At 38.9% G+C, this 25,076-nt stretch overlaps 1 protein-coding gene across 1 annotated transcript; it reads right to left on the bottom strand.

The window, feature by feature from the left end:
• Window positions 1-10,812: 10,812 nt before the first annotated feature.
• On the bottom strand, window positions 10,813-11,748 carry LOC149145522 (uncharacterized). Its single transcript, XM_089452486.1, has one exon. It carries the CDS (start codon window positions 11,746-11,748, stop codon window positions 10,813-10,815), a length of 936 nt encoding a protein of 311 aa, XP_089308612.1.
• Window positions 11,749-25,076: the final 13,328 nt, after the last annotated feature.

Below are 25,076 nucleotides of genomic sequence, written 5' to 3'. Positions count from 1 at the left end.
GGTATCTAGGAGTAGTTTTCCTTCTATGAGGGGAACATGATAGACATATGGTTATTATTCAGTGATAAAGGGAGAAGCATTGATAGGAGAATTTTATTCCATGACAAAGGTGGCAACCAAGATTTCCACAGGAGAATTTGCATCAGTATTAGAGGGAGCACCTAGTTAGGGTGACTAGAAAGCAGTTGTGGTGATGGATCTAGTGAAGGAATTTTGCTAGTTTATAGTTGAATCGGGGCATGTAAAAATCATGTGTTGAGGTAGCTTCATGGTACAATTGGATATGGTCTGATACATGGTGAAAAAGGGAGTATTGAAACTCCAATACATATCCTCAGACGAGAAGATTATAGACATTCTCACCAAGCCCTTGTCTAGAGCGAACTTTGTATACTTAAGTGACAAGCTTGATGTATAATGTCTCCCTCCTAGAGAGGGATTCTTGATGCTTTGCAATTTATATAATAGGGAAGACACTCTTCGACGGGGTCATGCTGATTTGACAAGGGTAAAGTGATACATTCACCCATTGGGCCATGCTAATTTGGCTAAGGTTAAATGGCCCAGAGTATTGATCCATGTAGGATTGGGAAAAAATTCTCCCATATAGACATGTTGATTTGGCTAAGGTCATGTTGATTTGACTAGGGAATATTGATACATTTACCCATGGATCCATGTTGATTTGGCTAGGGGTAAATGACCTAGGGAAACTATAGCATAGGGCAGACATTCTTCCATTAGAGTTATGCTAATTTGGAATCCATAGGGACATGTTAATTTGACCAAGGAAGAATGATACATTCACTTGGGAAGCCACATTGATTTGGTTGGGCAATGGTTATTTGTCCAGGGGTGAATGGCCTAGGGGATGAACTTCTCTTGAGAAGCCATGTTGATTTGGCTAGGTTGTGTTGATTTGACAAGGGGAGATGGATACATTTACTTAAGAAGCCATGTTGAGTTTCATGGGCCATGCTGATTTGGCCAGGGGTAAATGGCCCATGATGGAGTGATCTATATCTATAGACATGCATGTAGGGAGACACTACATCAACATAGAAAGCTCGTGAACTTTTCTTGTGGAGGAGAAATTTCAACTAGGGATTTTTTTAATATAGCTAAGGAGAATGCATTCCTTGCTAATAGTGGGTGTTGATTTTTGTAACATCCAAAAGTATTCCAATATGGCTAAAAAAAATCAAGTAACCTATAACAATTACGAAAATTTTAATATTTGAAGTGATAAGTTGGCCCAACCTATGAAGTGGTATGTCCCTTGGGTTATTCCACCTCATTTAACAAGCATAAATAGAGGGTGTGATGTATCATTTTCTCCACCATGAAAGAGAAATTTTCTTCTATTTATTCATTGTTTCTCTTATCCCCCTTGGACAATCACATGTGTCAAGTACAAAAACTGCAAGTGTTGTAGGAAGGCCACAAGAGTAGTAGGAAGGCTGCAAGAGTTGCAAGAAGGCGACAAGAGAATCAAGAAGGCCGCAAGATCCGCAAGAAGTCCACAAGAGTCATAGGAATGTCATTGGATAAAGGTGAAATAGGGCTAAAGGGGTTGACCTCAAAGGACAACAAGTTGGCCAAGTTTGACTGGTATTTTGACTTGGATATTAGCACATATTTTTAGACAAATGTTCGATTTGTAAACTTTACTGAAGAATAATATCTCAGAAAGAAAAGTTGATAGGTTTTCTCCTAAAGTTGGGTTTCCTAGGGTAAAATTATTGTCTATATTGTGATGGGATGTCTTTCTACGATCTTTACTATTTTTGTTGCATTAACTGTTGATATTTTTTGAAGTGTAATTATTCAATGATAGTAGTGACATAAAATACTTGTTGAAAATCATTAGGAAATAATTATCTGGAAGAAAATTATATCTACTGCACTCTTATAGAAAATTCAACAATTTCATTATTGCATTGCCACCATGGGCTCAAACTAAGTTGAGGATACTAAATGTTCAAACTCTTGCGTAGGGTATCATTGTAGCAAATAAACTTTTGTATTTTTAGCAGGAAGGGAACTCTCGAAGTAAGGACAAAGAAGGATGTTGTGGTGATAAGGGAAATAAGAAGAAGTACCAAGGGAAGGCCAAGTATTCTAATGGGGATGAAGCAATGTAGGAAAATACCATAAGGGAGAAGAAGCGCATTTCATGTTGGATATGTGCAAAGGATCATTTTGTGAAAAAAAAATATTATTGAAGAAAAAGGTGGTTGCTTTGGAGTAAGAAGATGTGCCAAAAATTGGAGTAATGCAAGTTTGGGAGCAACCTCTATGAGGGGGGAGACCACAAAACAATATCATGAGAGGACTTTACTTGAATTTGTGAGTACATATGTTAATGGTATTTAGATGGTGATTATGATTCATAGTGGGGCTATGAAAAACTTCATGCGAGAGGATGTGGCTAGATAAATTGGATTGAAATTCAATCCATCTTGGGCATCCTTTAAGGTTGTTAATTCAGGAGAGATGTGTGTGAATGAGACGATTGATGATGTTCCCATTTGTGTTAATGATTCATAGGGATGGGTGAGTTTCAACATTATGCATATGGACGACTATGAATTATTGTTGGGATAAGAGATTTTTATTGCAAAGAGGGTTGTACAGGTTTCACACATAGGATGCTTGTTCATTCTATTAGAAAAATATCTTATTGTAGTACGGAATCTAAAAGGAGCCATGGATTTGGCTGTTAGGATGATGTTTGTTCATATGAATAGTAGAGTAGATCAATGATTGAGAAGTGATTTTTGTGAGAATATGGAGGTGGTGAATTCTCTTCTCTCGTACCATGCATATATTATGATGGCATTGAATGACATGATGGAAAACTTGGAGTCAAAAATATATCATTTGGATGAGGATGGAATGATGACTATGGTTCTAGTGAGGACATAAGGGTGACACCTTTGATCCAAGAGTGTGGCTAGGGAGATGTACCTTAGTATAAGTAAGGTAAGGACGAGATTTCTTCAACCATAGAGGAATTAAGGGGAGGCTGGCCTTGTGACCCAGACTTGGACTGCCTTGTTGAGGATATAGAAGGCAAGATTTGTTCACATCCACCATTCTTGAGGTATCTTACACAGAAGTATGGAGGTGAAATTCTAGTAGGTCATATCAGGGTTGGAGATGGAAGTGGTTCCCATCATGATTGTCACACCTCACCTGCACATTGAGCCATGAGGAGAGTGGCTCGCTATTAAAGTAGGGTGGTGAGTCATATCATCAACGTCTTTGGTTACATTATGTAGAATAGGTGATTGATGGGTTTTGTGGATGATTTGAAGTTCAAAGTTATTGCAATTATGTGAGCAACATGAGTTTTTGTGGAACTTGGCACAATAATTAGATTAGATACCTAATTAGCTAGAAGCCATAAGGGGATCCAACATGTGGAGGAAATATTGGTGTGATTTCAATAGATATAGTCAGATATACATTATTTAGAGGAGTGTCGCTTCATGATGCAATACTTAAATTTTTGACTTAAGGGAGTTATGGATTAGATCATTCCAAAGGATGGCATTATTTTTGGTGGGGAAGGATGCCAAAACCTCAAGGAAAGGTGTGCACACAATTGAGATGGGCATAAGTGACGACATCATCATCGTAAGAAATGTGATGTTTGATGTGAAATTTGAGAAAAAAATGGTTTCCATGTGCACGAGTGCACTTGGAATATAGCAAGCTTGGTGACTTGGGCATATGATGAGAACAGCAGTATGAGATGATTTATTGGGTTGGGTGTGGTATTGGTTTCACATTCCCAATTGATACAATACGGAGGCAAGGAAATTTAACATGTGGGTGTGGTATTGGGCACGCTCGCCCAACACGAACAAGACATATGTAAGACAAGCTAGTATGTGGGCATGGCAAAGAATGCACATGCCCAATCGAAAAAAGGTGAGATGAGACGAGTGACATGTGGGTGTGGTAAGGGGAATGCATGCCCAACCAAGCAATCAAGTCGGTGTACCAATCCATGCGATAATGATTTATGACAGTGAGAGAGGTTGGCTTGAAAACAAAGGAATGTGACAGTTCACAGAATGTCAAGGATCACATCCCTTGCTATTCCATTTGAATTATATATATATATATATATATATATATATATATATATATATATATATATATATATATATATATATATATATGGCTACAAGGTTATCCAAATAGAGGAGGAGATAAAAAATACCACAAATTGAAAGACATTGCAACAAGACAAGGAGGAAGCACAATGCAGTGACGAAGAAGGGAAAAAGAAATTTGGGGAAAATTGACAGAATAACCAGGATCCTCCTTGTGACAGTGGATGGGGGTTTAATCATCCCTACATGTTGAATACCCTGCAATTGGGTGGATAGCCAATGGGGCACATAATGTCTGGGTGGATGGTGTGAGTGACCAAAAACTGTAAGATTTGTGATGTCAAAAACATCTTGGTTAATTTCCTTAGTGGAAATTGTATAAATTACAATAAATTTCCATTTGGGTTTTCATGGTCATTTTATTTGGATGATTTATGAAATAAATCATACCTCATGGTTGCAGTTGTGGTATGAGTCAATTTCAGTAGTTAATATGTGTGAGTGGGGTATCGGGTGGATGTTATGAGTTTTAAGTTACTTTATTAAAATGTTTTAATAGATACATTAACTTTAGGAAAAATATATGGTATTTTCATTAAGAAGTGAATCATATATGGTATTGTGAATAATGTATGGATCACTGAAAGTTACCTTCATGTGATATGAGGTTTTTTTCCTTTTAAGTTCATGTGCTTGAGTTTATTTTGGGACAATTTTGGTCCCTTTTCCTTAGATTTATGAGAATTTGGTATATTCCTTGGATTATGGAAAAATCTTGTTCTTTCTCCCAATTTTTGGGGGTTTGTAAATATTTTTTAGCAAGAGAAGTTCTTATGTTTAAATGTAAATTTTGATTTTTTCACTTTCAAAGTATTGTAAAGATTAATATATTTGGATAAATAAATTAAATTGAAGATTTGATTAGAGTAAAAATGAGAATTATGAAGTCTCATGGAATTTGAAAAAATATATCACTAAAAAACCGAGTGTAAAAACTTTCACATGAATGAGAACTATATAACTTCCCATAGTTGAAAAATACAAGATAAAAAATGATGTAGAATCTAGATACTAAGTCTACGTAAATGATGGATAGTGTTATATCTTTACATAATATGTCATTAATGAATTAATGAAAAATAATCATATTTTTATGTTATATTATGTGTGTTATAAGACTAAGTCTATGCAAATATGCAAAGGTTGGGTAACTGCTATAACTCTGCCTAATATGCCATTAATGAAAAATAGTAATATGTTTATGTTATATTATGTATGCGTTATAAATGTGGGCACCATGGAATGCAAAAGAAAGTGAAAAGGCATATGAAAAATATGGGTAAGTGCTAGACTTCCACATAACATTTCATAAATTATATTAATGGTATGTTTATATTATATATGGGTTATAATTTTGGACCTTGCAATGTATAAAAAAGGTTAATGTTAAGGAGGGGTAAGTGTTACACCTTCACATAGTATTTTGTTATTGAAAACATAATATGAGGTTGGGTAAATTTTATATTTCCATATAGTATTCCACTCATGGGGACTACTGCTAACATGTATATTTGTGGGGCCATGTGGGAGGATGGACCAAATGTATACCTCCACATGGGCAACCAAGGATAATGGAATATAGACAATGTGAATATTGAGTCAATGTGGAATGCAGAGGTTTGAAACCATGTGGAATGAGCTTGTGGGAAATTTTCTCCATATAACTATTGCAATCCTCGTAAAGCGTGGGAATGAGGAATACCTAGCATGATGCAGTAAAAAGTTAAATTTTTACTACTCGATATATATGGGGCTCAAAAAGAAGATATTAAAATAATATTTTTCTTTGAAAACGGTATAACGATTTGACATAGAGATAATCAGTAAATAATAAAGGTAATGGTAGACTAGCCCCAAAATATTCCAAGTGTGTAATAATTTCCTGCATAAAAGACTGTAATGAGAATAAATAATTTAAATGATAGCCCATGTTTTTTTTTTCTAAGTAAAGGCTACTGCTATATTAAAGAAAAGAAAATATGTACAGAGTTTAGATCTCGCGAGGAGGCCGAGGCCAGTCCTCAAGCTGAAGAAGCTTGACAATTCTGTCTATCTGCTTTAACCTAGTCTCAAAACATAGTCCATAGTCATGGTTTCTGGACAGCAAATAACCTGGACTCCATCTAACAAAGACCTCATGGCTACTGGCAGGACAGAGCCAGTTTACATCATAGACACTGAGACAAAAAGAGCATACTGCTGAAGCCTGAGACTTACAACAGTAGCTATATTGAGACTTTGAACTGAAATGGACATAAGAAAACGACACCATATGTAATGACATTATTACAAAAAAGACAAGACAGAGCACCCGATGATAACTAGGCTGGCTGGCTGGTCGAGGCCGTCTGCACATCGTTGTCCTGGCTGGGCGAGTCGAGCCAGATGACCATCCCATCCTCGTCCCGAAGCAACTCTCCTGGATCTGGCTGAGCCTGAACGCTGAGGGCCTCCGTTTCCATATTCAAATTGGGCAATTGCAGAATTTCTTGCACAGAGACGTCATTACCCGAGACTTCCTGAGGCGGTGCATGCTGGCCCAGGGCGTTTTGGGCTGGAGCTGCTTCGAAACGGTGGGTTCTGTATACCAAGCCGGACATGTCGCCTAAGAAGATATCGCTGTCATGAACACTTGCGGGGGAACCGGAATTGTGCACACCAGGATCTTCCTCCGTAATGAAAACAGTGAAATTGACCACAACCTCTGGCCTAACCAGGCGGCTGGGGAACCTGAAGCGGAAAGACTGGTAGGTTCCTTGTGGGAGCAGGCATTCCTGCTCTGAATCTTCCATCTCTGAGGAGGGTGGCGCCGCGTTGATGGGCGAAATTGGCTGCACGTCTTCCATTTCAGAGCTAACCCGGATCCCAGATCTTCCCCCGCGCCTGGGGATACCTCTGCTGCGCGGCATGGCGCTAATGACCAGAGATCCCAAGCCCTTGTTACGCCTTCGTAAATTGGAAGCCGGGGTGACCTTTCGTCGAATGCACAGAGCAACAATATGCCTGTTCTGAGCGAGAATGGAAATGTGGATTTCAAAATAATGCGTAGCCTCCATATTTACCACGGGGGGAGGGCCTTGGGCTTTTCTCCTGTTCTGCCTAGAATGCTGAGCAGACATGCTTGGCATGAATGCGGCGTCCCGTCTCCACTGCAACCAACTGAGAACGGCGTCCCTTCTGCTCTGCAACGAACTAAATGCACTGCCCTTGTGCATTAAATCCTCAAACATTCTACCTTCCTCCGCGTACCAGGGCTGGCGGTCCGTCCTGCTCCCATGTGGCATGGCGTGTGCCATCTTAATGACTGGTGGAGGCACCTGCATCTGGGTGCGAGTTCTCAATCAAAGAGATTTCCTGAGAGACCATTGCATTCAGCATGTTCACCTGTTCTCTGGAAGATAGGCTATCTATGGCGCCTTCGAAGTGGATTTCTTTTGCCTCCACTCCAAGGTTGGCTAGAAGATCAGCCAATTTGTTTCCTTCTCGCCTAGTGTGCTTGAAAGTGATAGCTTGATGCTGTGAGAGCCAGTGATTGATCAATTCAAGCCTCTGGGACATTCTCCAGCTGCTGCTTATCTTATGAACTGGAGATCCATTCTGAAGCTTTGTGACCATTCGGATTATGATCTGCGAGTCTCCTTCTATAATAAGGGGAAAGAAGTTTCTTATGTGCGCAATTTTGAGTCCTCGCCATAGACCTTCCAATTCTGCTGAGTTGTTAGTGTCCCAGCCTATCGACCCCATGAAGATGCCTAAAGGATTTCCATTGTGATCCCTGAAAACGCCTCCATAACCTGCTTGTCCTGGGTTTCCCTTAGAGGCCCCATCAAAGTTGAGTTGGATCATGCCTGCTGGGGGTGGGTTCCAAAAGCTAGTTTCCTGTCTGTGCTTGATGGGATTTCTACCATTGATTGAGATGCGGTTTATGCTCATTTGCCAGTTATCCCAAACAGCTTTTTCTTGAGGTAGAGTGGGAAAGTCTTCGGGATTCCAATCTTTGAGGGAAAGAGTTTCCATTATGTTTTGATGGAAGATGTTCCACAGTTTTTCCAATGGCAGCGTTTGGTCTTTGAATATCCTCCTGTTGCGCTCTTTCCAAAGATTCCACATCAGGAGACCGGGAAGGAGTAGCCATAACGCATTAAGAATAGGACTTTGAAATGGAGCTTGACTCCCTTTATTGATGGTGCCTTTGAGGTCGTCTTGTTCTCTTCTTTCTCTTTGACAGCGGAAAGCGACCCTCTCCCATAATTTCTTTCCCACTAGACAGTTCTGCATAAGATGAAGTGTTGTTTCTTCCTCCTGTCGGCACATGTGACATATGGATGGTCCTGAGAAACTCCTCTTTCTGAGATTGTCCCACGTTAGGATTCTGTTGTGACAGAGAAGCCAAAGAAATGTGGACACTTTCGGCCAGTTAGATTTATGCCATACTTGTTCCCATAAGCTTTCTTTGTGTATTTGTTCCTGGATGATTATGTTATAAGCCTCCTTGGTTGTCAAAATTCCTTTTTCTCCGTAGCCCCATCTTAGGATGTCCGGTTCATCTGAGACTCTTATCTGCCTTTTGTGTAACTCTGTTTCTAGTAGATGTTGGATCGGTTCTGTACTATTTGGGAGGAGCAGATACATGCTTTTCCATTTTTGGTAGTCCTGAGGAGCATTGGAGGTCCAGCAATGATTCACTCTGGCAAGCTGGTTTATTCCTCTCGCATTGGCTGGAAGATCCTGAAGAATATCTTTGATTTTTGGCATCTGCTGCCAGGAGTCTTCCCAGAATCGTGCTATATTCCCATTTTTGATTTCCCAGAAGCAATGTTCTTGAATAAGAGATCTATGTTGTATGGCTGCGTTCCAGATTGTGGATCCCGAGCTTGTTTTAGTCATGCGCAGTCTTTCCTCCATTGGATAGTTGCTTGCATACTTGGCTGTCCAAAGGGAAGCCCAAGGAGTGCTAGGGTGAGCCAGCCACTGCCACCAGATTTTGGCTCCCATCGCCTTGTTATTTTGTTCAGGATCTCTAAGGCCTATGCCACCTGCATTCTTGGGAAGACACACTTTCTCCCATTTTAGTAGAGCCCATTTTCGGTTCTGTCCTGAGCCTCCCCATAGAAATCTTCGCTGTAGGTTCTTGATTTCTTTCAGGACCCATTTGGGGGCAGCTAGAATGGAGAAGAGGTATAAGGGCATAGATTGAAGAACAGCTTTTATAAGAACTATTCTGCCTGCCATATTCAGGGTTCGATTGGTCCATAGGAACAGACGAGCTTCTAGCTTTTCTAAAAGTTGCTTCCAGGAGGAATGCTTGAGAGCGGAGCTCATAAGCGGGGCACCTAGATATTTGGAGGGCAGGGAGGCGGAGGTGAAGCCCAATATGTGCTCAATGGCTCTTTGAGTTGTGACAGGGGTATTGAGGAAAAAGATTTGTGACTTGATGCGGTTAATGAGGGCACCAAAAGCTTCAGAGAAAGTGGATAGGAGGGATTTTATGTGACGAGCTTCTTGGACCGAAGGATGAGCAAATAGCATGTTGTCATCTACAAATTGTTGGTGGGTATGAACCGGGGAGTTGTGAAATGAGAGCCCTTTTAATCTCCTATTGAGCTTAGCCGCTGTAATGCTTCTACCCAAGCCCTCAGCCATGATGACAAAAAGAAAGGGGGATAAGGGGTCCCCCTACCTAATGCCTCTAGAGGGTCGAAAAGTGGCTAAAGGGATGCCATTGATTAATACTAAGAAGAAAGCAGAGGATATTAAACTGTAGATCCATCTAACCCAAGAGGGAGCAAAGCCAAAGGCGGTTAGAATTTTATGTATGTAGACCCAACTAAGGCTGTCAAAAGCTTTGGATAGATCTAATTTAAGCAACATACCTGGTTTTTTGGTCACCTTTAGGGAGTGAATCAGCTCATGAGTGAGAATAATTCCATCTGTTATTTGGCGTCCTTCAACATATCCTGATTGCTCCGGTGAGATGATGAGAGGAAGGAGCGGTTTGAGTCTGTTAGCAATGACCTTTGAAGTTATTTTTGTATATCATGTTGCAAAGTGCTATAGGCCTGTATTTGTCCAGGGTGTTGGAGTCTTCTCCCTTAGGCACTAGAGCAATGAAAGTAGCATTTAAACCTGGGAACATCCACCTGAGCTCTCTGGATTCCTCCACAACCTACCAGACTTCATTTCTTATCAGGTCCCAAAATTTGTGAAAGAAGTTTGCAGTAAAACTGTCCGGTCTAGGCGCTTTTCCTTCCTTCATTTGCTTCACTGCCTCTTCCACTTCCTGTAGAGTGATGTGTTTGATCAGTAAACTGTTGTGCTCCTCTGTTATGACTTTGGGAATGTTTTGTATGAGTTGATTGATGGCCGGCATTCTGTTGAGATCAGGCTCTTGGAGGGCTTTTTTGAAATAGCTGATAAATTCCTTTTCTATGCCCTCATGCGTTTCAATATTCTCTCCCTGCTCATTGTTTACATGGGTAATTTGATTTATCATTCTTCTTTGAACAGTAGTTTTATGAAAGAATTTCGTGTTCTTTTCTCTGCTTTTGAGCCAACGTATTTGGGATTTCTGCCTCCATAAGGTTTCCTCCTGCTTGGCTCTTTCCAGTATTTTTGCTTCTATATCTTATTCCTGTTTGGAGAGTTCCTCTGTTCGTCCGTCAATGATGATGGATTGTTGAATTTTCTTCATTTCAGTATTGAGAAGAGCTTGATCGGCAAAGATATTACCAAATAACCTATGGTTCCATTGTTTGATGTTCTTTTTGAGATTTTTGAGTTTTTGTTGGAATCTGGCCATTCTGGTTCCCTCGGTCGCATTGAAATTTGTCCAGCTTGATCTGACCATCTGTTCAAATTCTTGGTGAGCAAACCAAAATTCTTCAAAACGAAAAGGGCACCTGAGATTGTGACCTGGCCTATTCCATTGGAGTTCTATGGGGCAATGATCTGATCCGGAGCAGGGGAGGATAGAGGCCGTGAATTCTCCACCAATATGGGTCGCGTTGTCTGAAATTAGAAAACGATCAAGGCGTGAGGCAATTTGGTGCGCGCCAACTCTCTTGTTCGTCCAGGTGAAAATGCCGTTGCTCGTTGGGACATCCATTAACCAGTTGCTGTTGATGAAGTCCTTGAGTAGGTTGTCTTCATTGTTTGTGATGCTTCTGCCTCCTCTTTTTTCCTCCATACTGGCTATCATGTTATAATCTCCACCAGATATCCATAAGGGGAGAGGTCTGTCTCTATTGAAGTCTGACAGAGTATTTAGGAGTTGACTTTTTTGAGCAGTTTCCTGTGGGAAATACACATTTGTTAGCAACCCATGGGCGTTCGTACCTGAGAGATGGAATGTGGCTTGTATGAAGTTTTTGTTGGCTTGGATATTGCTGAGATTGATGATCCGGGCGTCCCAAAGAATTGCTAAGCCTCCTGAGGCTCCTTGTGCATCTACTGCTGTGACTAGCCCTCCTGGCCAGGCCTTTGCAGCTATTGTTTCCAAAACTGTGGAGCTACACTTCGTTTCCTGTAGAAAGAGGATGCTGGGTTTTTCTTGCTTCAGCATGTTTTTTAAGATTCTTCCTTTCCTAGGGCCATTGATCCCTCTAATATTCCAAGATATTAACTTCATTGAGAAGGGTGGGGGGGTGTAGCGAAGTACTTAGACAGTTTGGCATATTGCCCTGACTCCACCAGTGTTTCTCCTATCTTGATTGTTCTTTCTAGGGTGGTTTTCCTTCCCCTTTTTTTGTTGTCTTTGGTGATGAATCTTCCATCCCATGGACTGCCAATCTGGACCCCTAGAGAGTGTTTTTTCTGTGCTCTGCCTAATACTTCTACTAGGTTGTCAACCTGCTGTTCCGGGATCTTTTCAAAGTTTTTTGTGCGGCAAGCCTCTTCCAACCCTAAGATGTCCAGCTCCCCTATATCCAGGGGCCCTTGGTCTTCATCCATGATTTGGGGCGATTGAAGGATGTCCTCAGTTTCGATCAAGGGCTTTCCACTTGGCTGAGTGAACTCCATATCCATTTTTTCGATTTGCTTTGGCATACTGTTGTTTGGTGCTATCCGGTGCTCTGGATTTGTGATTTTTTGTCCTCCTTGCGTTGATGTTTCCCCCGTTGGCTGCTGCTGGATTGCTTCGTCGTTCTCCTGGTCTTCTTCCGAACCCCTCTCATTGATTTTGTTTAGAGCTTCGAATCTGTTGCTTGTTGTTGCCTTGTTGTTAGGGTTTGCCTTGGGATTATTGGTAGCTTTTTTGTTTCCTCTTCTTCTGTTGACTACCTTTGTAAAACCATCAGTGGACTGATTATTGGGTTTGTCCAGAGAGGAGGGTGTTTTATTTAGAGGGCAGTCTCTGTAAAGATGTCCTATATCATGGCATCTCCTGCATCTAAAAGGAACCTGTTCATAATCTATGACTTGAACCCATTCAGAATCTTCGTGAAAGAAGCTTACCGTGTCTGGCAATGGTTGTTTGAGGTCCATGTAAACACAAATCCGTGCGTATGAAGCACGCGTGCAGAGTCTTGTTTCCTCTGCGACCCTTACAAATTCACCAATAGCGTTTCCTATTTCCTTCAGAGATGTTTCTTCCCAATATTCCCAAGGCAATGAGTAAAGCCTTATCCACACTGGCGCATAGCTCAGATCTTCCTTATCGGGGTTGAATCTTTCCACCCAACCCTTGAGAAATAGGCCCGCTGAGTTAAAAAAATACGGTCCTCCTTCTAGGATTCTGGTTCGATCCTCCAGACAGTTGAAAACAGTGGTGAAGAAGCCCTTTGCTCCCAAATGCAGGGATATATCTCCTTTTGGACGCCATACAGTACTGATCCAAGCTCTCAGAGCTCTTTCAGTTGGCCAGATACCTATAAACTTGCCGATCGATGCATGATCACGCATGTACTGTATTCGGGCATTAATTCGTTCACTTGGGAAGTACACCTTTGGTCTTTTAGTAGCAACAGGTTTGCAAGTTGAGGAGCTTACTTTTTCCCTGTTCTCTGTCTCAGAGTCCTGATTCTTCTGCTGGTTTTTGTCCATGGTACCGCTGCTGTCTCCATTTGGATTGTCCCATTCAGCTGTTTTCCGTGCTCTTGCATCCGGCGAAGGGGGAGGTTCATGGCCCTCCCCCTGGGGGGGAACCATCTCTCCTACCCGTATGATTCCGTCCACCTGCACGCTGCCTCGCCTGTAGCTGCCGCAGGTGCCTAGCTCGACAGGCATGCCGCCTACAGGGTTCTGTCAAAACCCTAAAGTTTCCCTCGCTACTCCGTTCGCTCCGTTCGCTCCTGTCCTGGATTGTGTTCGACGATTGACCATCTAATCCAATGATAGCCCATGTTAATAAACATAACAGTAACTTATGTGGGAACTAGGGAAAAGACATGGTAGGGACAGGTGGCCTAGCATTATCTTTGGAGTGACATGTGGATTTGGGGTGACACTATTAATCATGTGTCACTAATATAATCAAATTGATGTGCTATTATTTATGAAATATTATAAGGGCCATATATTGGTGTTTTGTATTTAGAATTGGATAAAATTGATATCATCACAAAGTTCTTGATGAGTAAAAGATAGAGACCTTAGAAGTTGGATTTTAATTAATTAAAGAAAGTTATTTTAATTAATATCCCCTATTTATTTAAGGTAACTTAAGGGGTTAGGTATGTGATAAAGTGATATCAAAGCTAATCATTGAATTGAAGAAGGAAGAATTTGGTAACTTAAGTCTTTAGTAAGGCATAGAGGGGACTGAGCCTCTATGCCATCTCACTTGGAAAAGAATATAAACGTGTTATGTAAAATATTATGAGATTCTTGGTTTTATCTCTTGATTAACATTTGTCCACATTAGGGAAAGGGGTGGTGCACTTATTGGTTATAGTGGTAGTGAAGAGGATCTACCTCATGTCATGTGAGCATGAGATTGCCCCATTTTCTAATTCCGCTAGTCATAAAAAAAGGTACATATGGGATTTGGTATGTTACAGAATGTTATTGAACAATGTAAGCCAATAGTAACATGCCCTCAAGATTTCACGTGCGGTAATATGAGCTACAAAGTGGCTCCCATAATGCCCTAAATGGAACTCCTCAACTAACTTCTCTTCTTCTTTGTTAACACATCTAAGGATTATTCTATCATGGTTTCTCCAACCAAGGCCATGTTGAATCAAAAAATATTTCATGGATTTCAATCTCAAGGCTCTTATTTTACAACCAATCAAGTGGCCAAGACATGACAAGCTATTCAAGTAATAAATTATATCAAAATACCACTTATCATTCTCCAACCCTCTCAAAGAAACATTCACTTAGTCAATTCCACTCAATCTCAAATATTTCTCAATCCCCTCAATCAACATCTTAGCTAGCTCAATATAAATGCCATATTTGCACACAATGTGTCCCAACAACTTTCCTTAATCTACATTGTTATGGACTTCCTCTTTGTCCCTATTGGATTTCCAAAGATGCATAATTTTCCAAATTATTCATCATCATGTATCAACTTATTCATAAGGTCTTTAAGATCTTTCATTTGTTATCTAATATTTGGTTGCCTATAAAGGGTGATAAAATGTTCCTTCATAAGTAAGGATGGTTGTGTACAATAAGTCCATTTGGATGCCACATCCCAAAGTTGTAGCTCACTTTCTAAACAATAACATTCCCTAAGCACCGGGGACATATATTACTACAACATCCATTAAAGGAGATATACTTGGATATGAAACTAGTGTAAACTTAAAATCCTTAATGAGACCAAAACTATGGTTGCTATGGTTTCAATTCCACATGAATTTTGATAAGTTCTTATGGTTTTCAAATCCAATTGGTTCATGAATTTAAATATGTAAGATTGTTGGAAGCCCTAAAATCTAGCATACCATTATGAATAAGGAGGTTATTCACTACCAAGGTGATAAGTATATGTACATTCCCTCCATTATTTCTATCGTAATTCATGGTTTAGATTATCATAGTAGGGTCCTCAAATGTCTCTTCAATACTTAGGAGATTCTTCAATTTATCCATTCAATAAGGAATCTTGATTAAATTAGGGAGAATAATATGGATAGTAACCTTAGCCAATACATTCATCACATTGACAATTAAAGGCATATCATCATCATTAAATGATGTTTATGGAGGTGTAGAGTTGATATCCATTGACAAAGGGAATCTAGTCCACTTCCTTATAGGTGGCTCAGAGTCACTGGGTTGTGAAGCTTCAGGTGCTTTGTTTCTTCTAGTATTTCAAGAACTAGATAAGCTAGCAACATAAAAACTATTTTTCTTAAATTTTTCCATTTTCTCACTAGTGATTGTATATATTCTTTGAGGTATCATATACATAGGATCCAACTATTCAAAATAATTCATACACTCAAAACCACCATATTCTTCTTCATAATCCTAATTTTCGGGGTATTCCCATTCCTTATGTGACTCATTGTAAGGAAAACATCAAGGTATTCCTTCTTGATTAACCATATTGGAAGGGGCAAGGGGATTAAGGACTCTTTTCTTAGGAGGAGGTCTATTTATATTCCATCGTTGATTTCCTCTAGGTTGATGATTATTATTGTGTTGAGGTATAGGAGGAAAACAATGTTGTTGAGCCTTTTCCTTTTCCAATATAGTTACTTTATTTAGGAGAGTGGCTTGGGTTTGCATGATCTTAATTATTATTTGGTCAAGACTTGAATTACAACCATTCTATGATATTGGGTAGGATCAACATTATTCACAACCGTATGCTTAATCATATCCTGAACATGCGATGTACTAAAAGGTTCTACTTATGAGGTCAACATATGCTCTTCAATGTTACTAGCACACTCTTGAGCTTCCTTGATGGTATTTGGAAACTTAACTCCCAACGTGAAACCAAATTTTCCATCAAAGGAATAGGAATATTGTAAGAGGATCTCACCATCTTTGGATTAAGATCATCATGGTTTCTTTTGAGGAAATCATTAAATCTCTCATCAAATTCCCTTAAAATTTCATTATATTTCTTTTTAATCTCATAGATTTAAGTTAGCATGGTCTTACCATCTTTTTTGATTGCTTATATTTTCATGAAGGCATCATGCATGGCTCTCCAAGTATTAATGCATTTCTTATGCAAGTTATTATATCATGAGTTTTCATTTTCTTCCAAATATATTGAAAAGAGATCCATAGCCATGTATTGTGTTCACTTAGGAAAAAATTATGACCAAGAGAATTGTAAAATGAGGTCAAGTCCTCTTCAGTTGCATTGATGTTATTTCCTAAAAAAATAGGTAACCACATGTCAAACATATTAGTAAATTCATGATGACCATGAATATGAGACATGTATAAGGCCTTTTAGGAATTTGTAACCCATGGTTGAGATTCCATTGGACTTACTCTTAAATGATTAGTAAAAACATTTCTTATGGCGTGAGATTTATCTTGGATTCTCTTTTATATACTTTTATGTGATCAACATATCTATAGAAAATTATTTGGTTATAACTTTCAAGACTTAGGTTTTCTTGCTCTAGAGTTGCTATATGAACAAACTTAGGTTAGGATTGGCTTACACTCGTCAAAAGGGTTGAAGAATGGACTTGGAATAATCAAGGAGAAAGACTTGATTCTCCTCAATAATGATGCAAAATCTTAATACACAATATTTCACCTTAGTGAAAATCTTTCACAAGGTGCATGAGTGGACCATGGAAGTATTTCCATTGTCGCCTAGACAACTAATTCCCTCATTTTGGTAAATAACAAGTTTAGCACAGGGAAGGTTTCCCTAGTAGTCCTTAGTGTTCCTAAGAAAGAAAATTAAATTCTAAGGTCACCTATGTTACTACCCAAATTACCACCAAGTTATTATTATATATGAGTGAATGAGTTTAAAAAACCCCAAAAATTCTCCCCAATTCAAGTGGAGTCTCAAATTCCAAGTCATCTTCTCAAAGTAATAAAAGAAGTGCTATGTGTGGCATGTGTGGGCTCCCAAAGTGGATGACTCACTCAAAAGTGGAATAAAAAGACATGAAAACATCTCAAATGTGGAACATTCCCTCCAAAGGGTACAATGTTTCACTCAAAAGGTGCAATGTCTCCTCAAAATTCCCTAACAACTTTCCCCAAAGGTGGTTTGATCTCATAAAATAAGAAAAATGGCCTCCTCAATGTCCTCTAAGAACGACAATGCTCTATGAAAGTCATCTCACTATTCCATTTAAGGTATCACATCCAAAATAAGGCTCAAGGATCCCAAAGAATATATCAATCCTAAGGCGTCTGTCATAGATCCCAATACAATTATGGATCTTGAAGTATAAATGGAAACCCCAAAGAAACAAAAAAAGTGAGTCATGTCAAATGTAAATTCCATTAGGTAGAGAAACATAAATTATCATCTTCTAATTTCACAATAACTCATAGAGTTTATGTCATTTTCCCAGTTAAGATATGATAGGGACATGGTTAACCCCCCTTACATGTGCTAATACCTAAGACGAGAAGTAGTTCCTAGGAAAATTAATCAAGGAGCATGTGTAGCGATAGATGGCATGGTTTTTTGGGTAATTTCATGAGTTGCATTACATAGTCATGTGAGGTTTTTTAAGATATTCACTTGCATGAGTGCCTTTGAAATATAAGGGAGCACATATGCATTGAGTTATCAAGTTTCCTCAACATTGTTTCTTACTCCCAATTTACTGACCCTTTTTTTTGTTTTACTTTGTTATTTTTCGTTATTTCATTTATTCCCTTTTTGTTTAGATATGCATTTACACAGGATTAGGGGAAATGGATTCATAGTGATGGGACATTACTCAAGCTTTATTTTGGCTTTTGAATTTTCTCTCTCACTCTCGAATTTATTTTTCTCTTCACCTTGAGCTTATAACTCTTTTAGGGTGAGGCTCTTCTCATCGGACTATGAAGCATGAACTTTTTTTGTGAAGTATGACAATCAACCAATGAGTGAGACAATAAAATCAAGAAGGATGGAGAGTGTTAAACATGGATTGGGATATGGACATAGTATACCTTTCAAAGCCCACTAGTGGTATAATTCAACCAAGAGTGATACAACTTATATAAGGGATGAATATGGACCACTATGGAAAAAAGAAGGAAAATAATATGAATTTTGTGTTTTATGATCTATTATCCAAATCAACCAATGATCACCACTTTCATGAAAAGTACATAAGGCATTAACAACTAATATGAAATGATGAAATGATGTGGATCATGTATATCATGCTCATAAACATAATCCTCAAATGTGAATGGGTTGAGAAAATGTAGGAAGCATATTTGGCCAAGTGTCCATGGAGGGACCATATATCTCATATGTGGAATTGTTGTCTACATGTGTAAAACATCTTCTCTAATTACCCCTACACGTTGTTAGGACTCAGAATTGACCTATTTTGACCTTATATTTTTGCCTTAATATTATCCTTTTCAGTCATAAGCTGTAAGCTTTGATCACATAATGACTTAATCACCCCAAGGTACGAAGTGACTTTCCGCATATCTATATGTTTAATTGTTCATTGCATATTCGTGAGTATCTTTATATTTATCTTTGAAAAGCTGACTAAGTTGCCAAGTAATTGTCTTAAGCCTGCAGGAGTTATAATTTATAGTTGTTGTAACACCAGAAACAGCAACCACGCAGTTGCTGCAACACCAGAAACAGCAACTACGCAGTTGCTGCAACACCAGAAGCAGCAACTATGCAGTTGCTACAGTCAGCAACAACAACTATCTAAAGCAGGCTATTTTGCAACAGCTGGGAATAACAACCGGCAACTATCTGAAGAACGCTGACGCGGCACGATCTGCAGCTATCTAAAGCGGGTAGAACACAGTTACCATTGCTTAAATCAGGAACAGCATGGGGAAATGACAAAGGAATGTGAAGATCCCAACAATGACGGTCGAAGACAGTTACCAGCTGTGTAACAACCAGAACCTAAGAAAGAATATGTTGTTATACTGTTGTAACAGCGGTCTGTAACTCTTATTTTTTATAGAATGGGTTAATCGAATGAACTGTAATAATCTATTGTAATAGATGTCTCCTCTATAAAGAGGAGACATCTACATTAGAAGGGGTTAATGTGTAATCTGTAAGGGAGATTTTGAGAGACATCAGCAAGTCTGAACTTTATTGTACTTGAATCTTTTGGCAGATGAATAGAAGATTATTCTGAGCACTTAATCTAGCCTTTGTGTTCTGGGGAATCTTGTGAGAGGGACTGGGCCCGCCTTCCTCACAAGATTCACCCATTTACTTTTCTTTCAAAGTGTGTAAGTGTGTGATAGTTTCTTTCCGTTGGTACTCTGTTTGGATTCTATAGCATTACCTCTGGTATTCCCACTTTGCTAGTACTCTATTTCATTCATTGCTTGAAGTTGTGCAAGGATATCTCACCGGTGAATTATAGTGCAGTGTGTGTTAGCATTCTGGTCACAGAGGCAGGTGCTGAACGTCCTCACCTGAAGGATAGGGTCCTGATCCTCTGCCAACAGAGCATCCATCATTTCGCTTTCCAGATTTGTAATCTTAATTAATTACTTTCATTTTATCAGTACAGTGATAACTTAGCGTAAGGATCACGTATACTACAGCTTTTTAATGCTTTTAGGATTAAGCATACAGTACGCGGTAGCCTTTGCAATAAAAAGACTTTCCCAGGTTGACAATTAATGTGGTACTTGAATGTTTAATCAATAAACAATTCAACTAGCCAACATTTTGGCGCCGTTGTCGGGGAAGGCAACTAGAGATTTCTAAAGGCATTAATGACAGGGAAAATTTTAAGAATCCCCCCTAAATTTATAAATATAATAAATGGGCGAATCTCCATGGTATATAGGAAAAATGAAAGGCGATTTTATCAATAATATAATATGTATATATAATTTTTTGGCGAATCTCTCACCAGGCATGGCGAATATTTTACTCAATTATAAAATCTTGTAAGATCTTGGCGAGTTTTTCAATAAATAATAAAACTTTGTAAAGTCCTCGTGAATCTTAGCATAGGCTACATGTTGGTTTAATTCCCCCATTTAAATAGGCTACATTCTAGGTGGATACCATGGGTCAATACCATGTGCCATTTTGGTGAATACCATGGGTCAATACCATGTGCCATTTTTATTTTTATTAATTCTAATATTAGGGTTAATAATGGTTTTTTGCATGGTATTAATAACAATCTAGTCCATGGTATTTGTCCCATAGTATTTTGGCCATAGGTTTCACATAAATATAACCCATTTTTTGAGTGTTCGTAAATATAAGGTGACTTATGGAGTAAATATAAAAAAAATGTTTTATTTGTTTACCATACCTCTCATTTATTTATATTTTTATTAATTTACCATACCTCTTTTACAAATATGGTATTTGGCCCATAGGATTCACTTAAATAAAACCTCTTTCTTGAGCCTTCATAAATAGAACAAGGGTTATGGACTAAATATAAAAAGAGGTTTTATTTATTTACGATACGTCTAGTTTATTTATATTTTTATTTATTTACCATACCTTTTGAGTAAGTATAAAAAAACTTTTTATTTATTTACCATACCTCCACTTATATTTTTATTTGTTTACACCCTTACATGTATATAAGGTGACTTATGGAGTAAATATAAAAAATGTTTTATTTATTTACCATACCTCTCATTTATTTATATTTTTATTAATTTACCATACCTCTTTTATAAATATGGTATTTGGCCCATAGGATTCACTTAAATAAAACCTATTCTTGAAAATGGGCGAATGGATTCACTTAAATAAAACCTATTCTTGAAAATGGGCGAATGGAAGGTTGTAAGTCCTAATTTCAAGGGCTAAATTTACCTTTTTTACCCTCTCCCTTAAAATAAGGTGGGATATTTGAGGTGATTTGTAAAAATGTACTATGATACAAAATATTCGCCCACTAAAAATTTAAAACCCCTTAATTTCGCCAAAGGGCGAACATTCGCCCCTAAAATTATCCTTGATTAATGATTTCTTTTTTAGAATAACAGATGCATGAGAGGACGCAAGAAACCTAATTTTACAGGCGGCAAAGGAGGAAGAAAAACTTATATTGACGAAATCATCTCAAAAGTTGAAACATCACAAAGGACAAGTTCCCGGAGACCTCAGATCCAGTATTCCTCACAAACAGACCGACAGACGGAGGAAGTAATAGGACCTGAAAGGAAGCTGGAAGTACCAGAATACACTGAGGAACCGGTAGAAGAACCTGAAGAAACAGAAGACACAGAAGATAAAGCAAGTGATTCAGGAAAAAGACCAATGGAGGATAACAGAACAGAAGGAAGAGGGGAAAATTCGCTCTCTACCCTGGAATTCCCTATTGGGGAGCTCCCGAGAGGAACAACCCCCATGAAAAATATTCCACTCTCAGCATTACCCAACTTTCATGGGTTATCCTCTGAAGACCCAGATGAATTCCTCTTTGAATTCGACATACTATGTAGAAGTTATGATTATATAAGTCCTAATCAGAAGCTAAAACGGTTTCCAGCAACACTAAAAGGGAATTCGTTGAGGTGGTTTATGAGCTTAGGAGCTCAGGCAATCACCACCTGGGACCAAATGAAAGAGGGATTTCTGGCCAAGTATCAAGACTACTGCCGGACAAGAGAAAGGAAGGAAGAATTGTTTAAAATGGTTCAGAAAGAGGACGAGAATTTGGAAGATTTTGTGGAAAGATTACAATATAATTTGCAGCGTTCTGATCATCCTAATATGAGTACAGATATTTTGAAAACCAAAGGGGTAAGAGATGACTGCCTGGACATGTTGAACATGCTTGGAAAAGGGGACATTTCCAAAGAACCCTTTGATAAAATTATTAATCTCTGCATGAGATGTTCAAGGGGAGCAGTAGGCAAATCAAAAAGCAGAGATAATGTGTATTCAAGAGTTCAGAAGTCAGCCAGTGGAGGAGCAACAAGAGCTGAAATAGGTAACTTATTGGAAGAATTTAAAACTGAGATGCTAAGTTCTTTTGCTTCACAAATTGATGCTCTGCAGGTTAAGAAGAAACAGGCGGAAGAAGAAGCTGCTCTAGCTATTTTCTGTTCCAAATGCAGAGAAAAACACCCACTCAGAGAATGCCCACTGGATAAGATACCTATCTGCACAATCTGCGAGAAGGACCATGAAACACAGAAATGCCCCTCTCTGCCTGGAATCAAAGCAGCACTGCAGTCAACCGAAGAAGAGGCCGAAGCAGTGTACCTGATGACACAGAGGAGGAAATGGCCACAAAGACAAGGTATGAGCTCTAACACAGCATTCAATCGTTGGAATAATAACTCTCCTTTTCAAACAAACTACCCACCCATGAACCAAATGCAGTACCCACCCTTTAATACAATGAATTTTCCACTTATGCAGCAACCAAATCTTCCTTTTCCTGATCCTACTATATGGAATCCTTGGGATCCCCAGCAACCGTATTTTAATCAATGGAATCCAAACTGGGCAGCCCAAAAGATACCATTTCCTCAACAACAACAGTCTCTTTCCTTACCATCCAATACTCCTCTGAATAACCAGGCAATGAGACCGCAGCTGCCTGTGCAACCTAACCCCAATCCAAATAATAAAGCCTTGCAAGTTATTGACATTCAAAATCAGCCTGTCTCTCCCCTGCAATGTAATGATATTCATCTTCACTCAGGGAGAATTGTTGAACCCATTATAGATGATATTACTGACTCTGACAAAGAAGAAGCTAGAAAAGAGAAACCAGCTAACAATAATGTTGAAACAGCAGAATCAACACCTAATAATAATGATCAAACAATAGATCCGCCATTCCCTGAACGGCTGGCTCTCACTAAAACACCTGAACAACCTACCTTTAACCTTTTAGGAGAGCTACAGAACTTGTATGTTAAAATCCCATTATTACAAGCATTAAGGGATGTTCCTATTTATGCTAGAACTATTAGAGACATTTGTATAAAAAAGCCTGGAAGGAAGGCTAAGGATCCCCTCACAGTTCATGTGATGGGAGAGTTAACTGCTTTAATGACCGAAAAATATTATCCTGTGAAGTATGGTGACCCTGGTCACCCTACAGTAACAGTCCAGGTTGGAAAAACCTTTATCTCTAAAGTCCTAGTAGATTTAGGAGCTGCAATAAATATTATGACACTCGAAACAACACAATTTCTCCAGTTAAAAAACTTTATCAGGGAAACTCCAACTATCTTAGAGTTGGCTGACCGTTCTACAATTAAACCCGAAGGGGTCATTGAAGATCTTATAATCTCTGTAGAATCCTGGGATTACCCGGTTGACTTTGTGGTGTTACAAACTAAAACAAAGTTGGGGGGTCATCCGTTGATTCTAGGGAGACCCTAGTTGGCTACAGCAGATGCTTTCATCAGCTGTAGATCTGGATCAATGACCATCTCTAACGGACAGGAAACCAAACAGCTTACCCTCTATCCTCATGCTACACCCATGATTAATAATGACAATTCTGTATGGGTAGACTATGAGGATGAAGAGACCCAACCTATATTAACTATTGGACAAGCTTTGACTTTTAAGGACTCCACCGAAGATGAATTAATCAGCAGCTTTATTTCTGAACCCTCTTCGGTCAGCCCTGAAACATATAATCACTTCACTACAATCTTAGAATCTGAATCCCAGCAGAACATGAAAGATGAAAACTTATTTCAGACAGCAGTAGGCAGCCCTTCCAAAAGTACAACAATTGAAATTGAACCTGGCAAAACATTAAATATAAATCCTGATTTGACTGATAATGAAAAACAGAAATTAATAAAGTTACTCCAAGAAAATAAAGAGGCATTTGCATGGGACTACACAGACATGAAAGGGATCTCCCCTGAACTATGCACTCACCGTATTTATATTAAGGAGGGATCCCGGCCAGTCTGCCAACCCCAGAGAAGAATGAACCCCAACCTTAGAGAAATTGTGAAGGAGGAACTTGAAAAACTCTTGAATGCAGGATTTATATACCCCATATCTGATAGTGAGTGGGTCTCCCCACTTGTAATTGTACCCAAGAAAAATGGGAAATGGAGAGTATGTGTGGATTACAGAGCATTGAATAAAGCCACCCAAAAAGACCATTTCCCTTTACCATTTATCGATCAGGTATTGGATAATTTAGCAGGTAAGAAATTCTTTTCATTCTTGGATGGGTTTAGTGGATATAATCAGATTAAGATTGCACCCCAGGACCAGGACAAAACCACATTTACTAGCCCATGGGGGACCTTTGCTTACAGAGTACTTCCATTTGGGCTGTGTAACACTCCAACAACATTTCAAAGAGCGGTAATAGGGATCTTTTCTGATATGTTAAATGATTCATTGGAAATATTTATGGATGACTTTACTCCCTATGGAGTGACCTTTGAGGATGCACTGCAAAATCTTGAAAAAGTACTTAAGCGGTGTATAGAAGCACACCTTGCTTTAAGCACTGAAAAGTGCCATATGATGATGAATCAAGGTATTGTATTGGGTCACTTTGTTTCATTTTTAGGAATTCAAGTCGATCCAGCTAAAATACAGGTAATTCAGAACCTCCCTATCCCCAAAACACAAACTGATGTAAGAAGCTTTCTAGGACATGCCGGATATTATAGAAGATTCATTAAGGATTTTTCCAAAATAGCTTCTCCTCTATTTGTGTTGTTAATGAAAAATGTTGAATTTAAGTGGACTGATGATTGTGAAAATGCATTCAATAAACTTAAACATCAGTTGTCCGCAGCTCCCATTTTGAGAGGACCTGATTGGGCATTACCCTTTCATATCTCCTCTGATGCCTCAGACAC

The sequence above is a fragment of the Pinus tabuliformis genome, chromosome X, assembly GCF_031772625.1.
Source record: "Pinus tabuliformis cultivar Carrire ecotype Pingquan chromosome X, CPIR1, whole genome shotgun sequence".
Taxonomy (NCBI): Eukaryota; Viridiplantae; Streptophyta; class Pinopsida; order Pinales; family Pinaceae; genus Pinus; species Pinus tabuliformis.
Note: the sequence above shows the minus strand (reverse complement) of the source record. Positions and strands in the feature narration are given on the sequence as shown.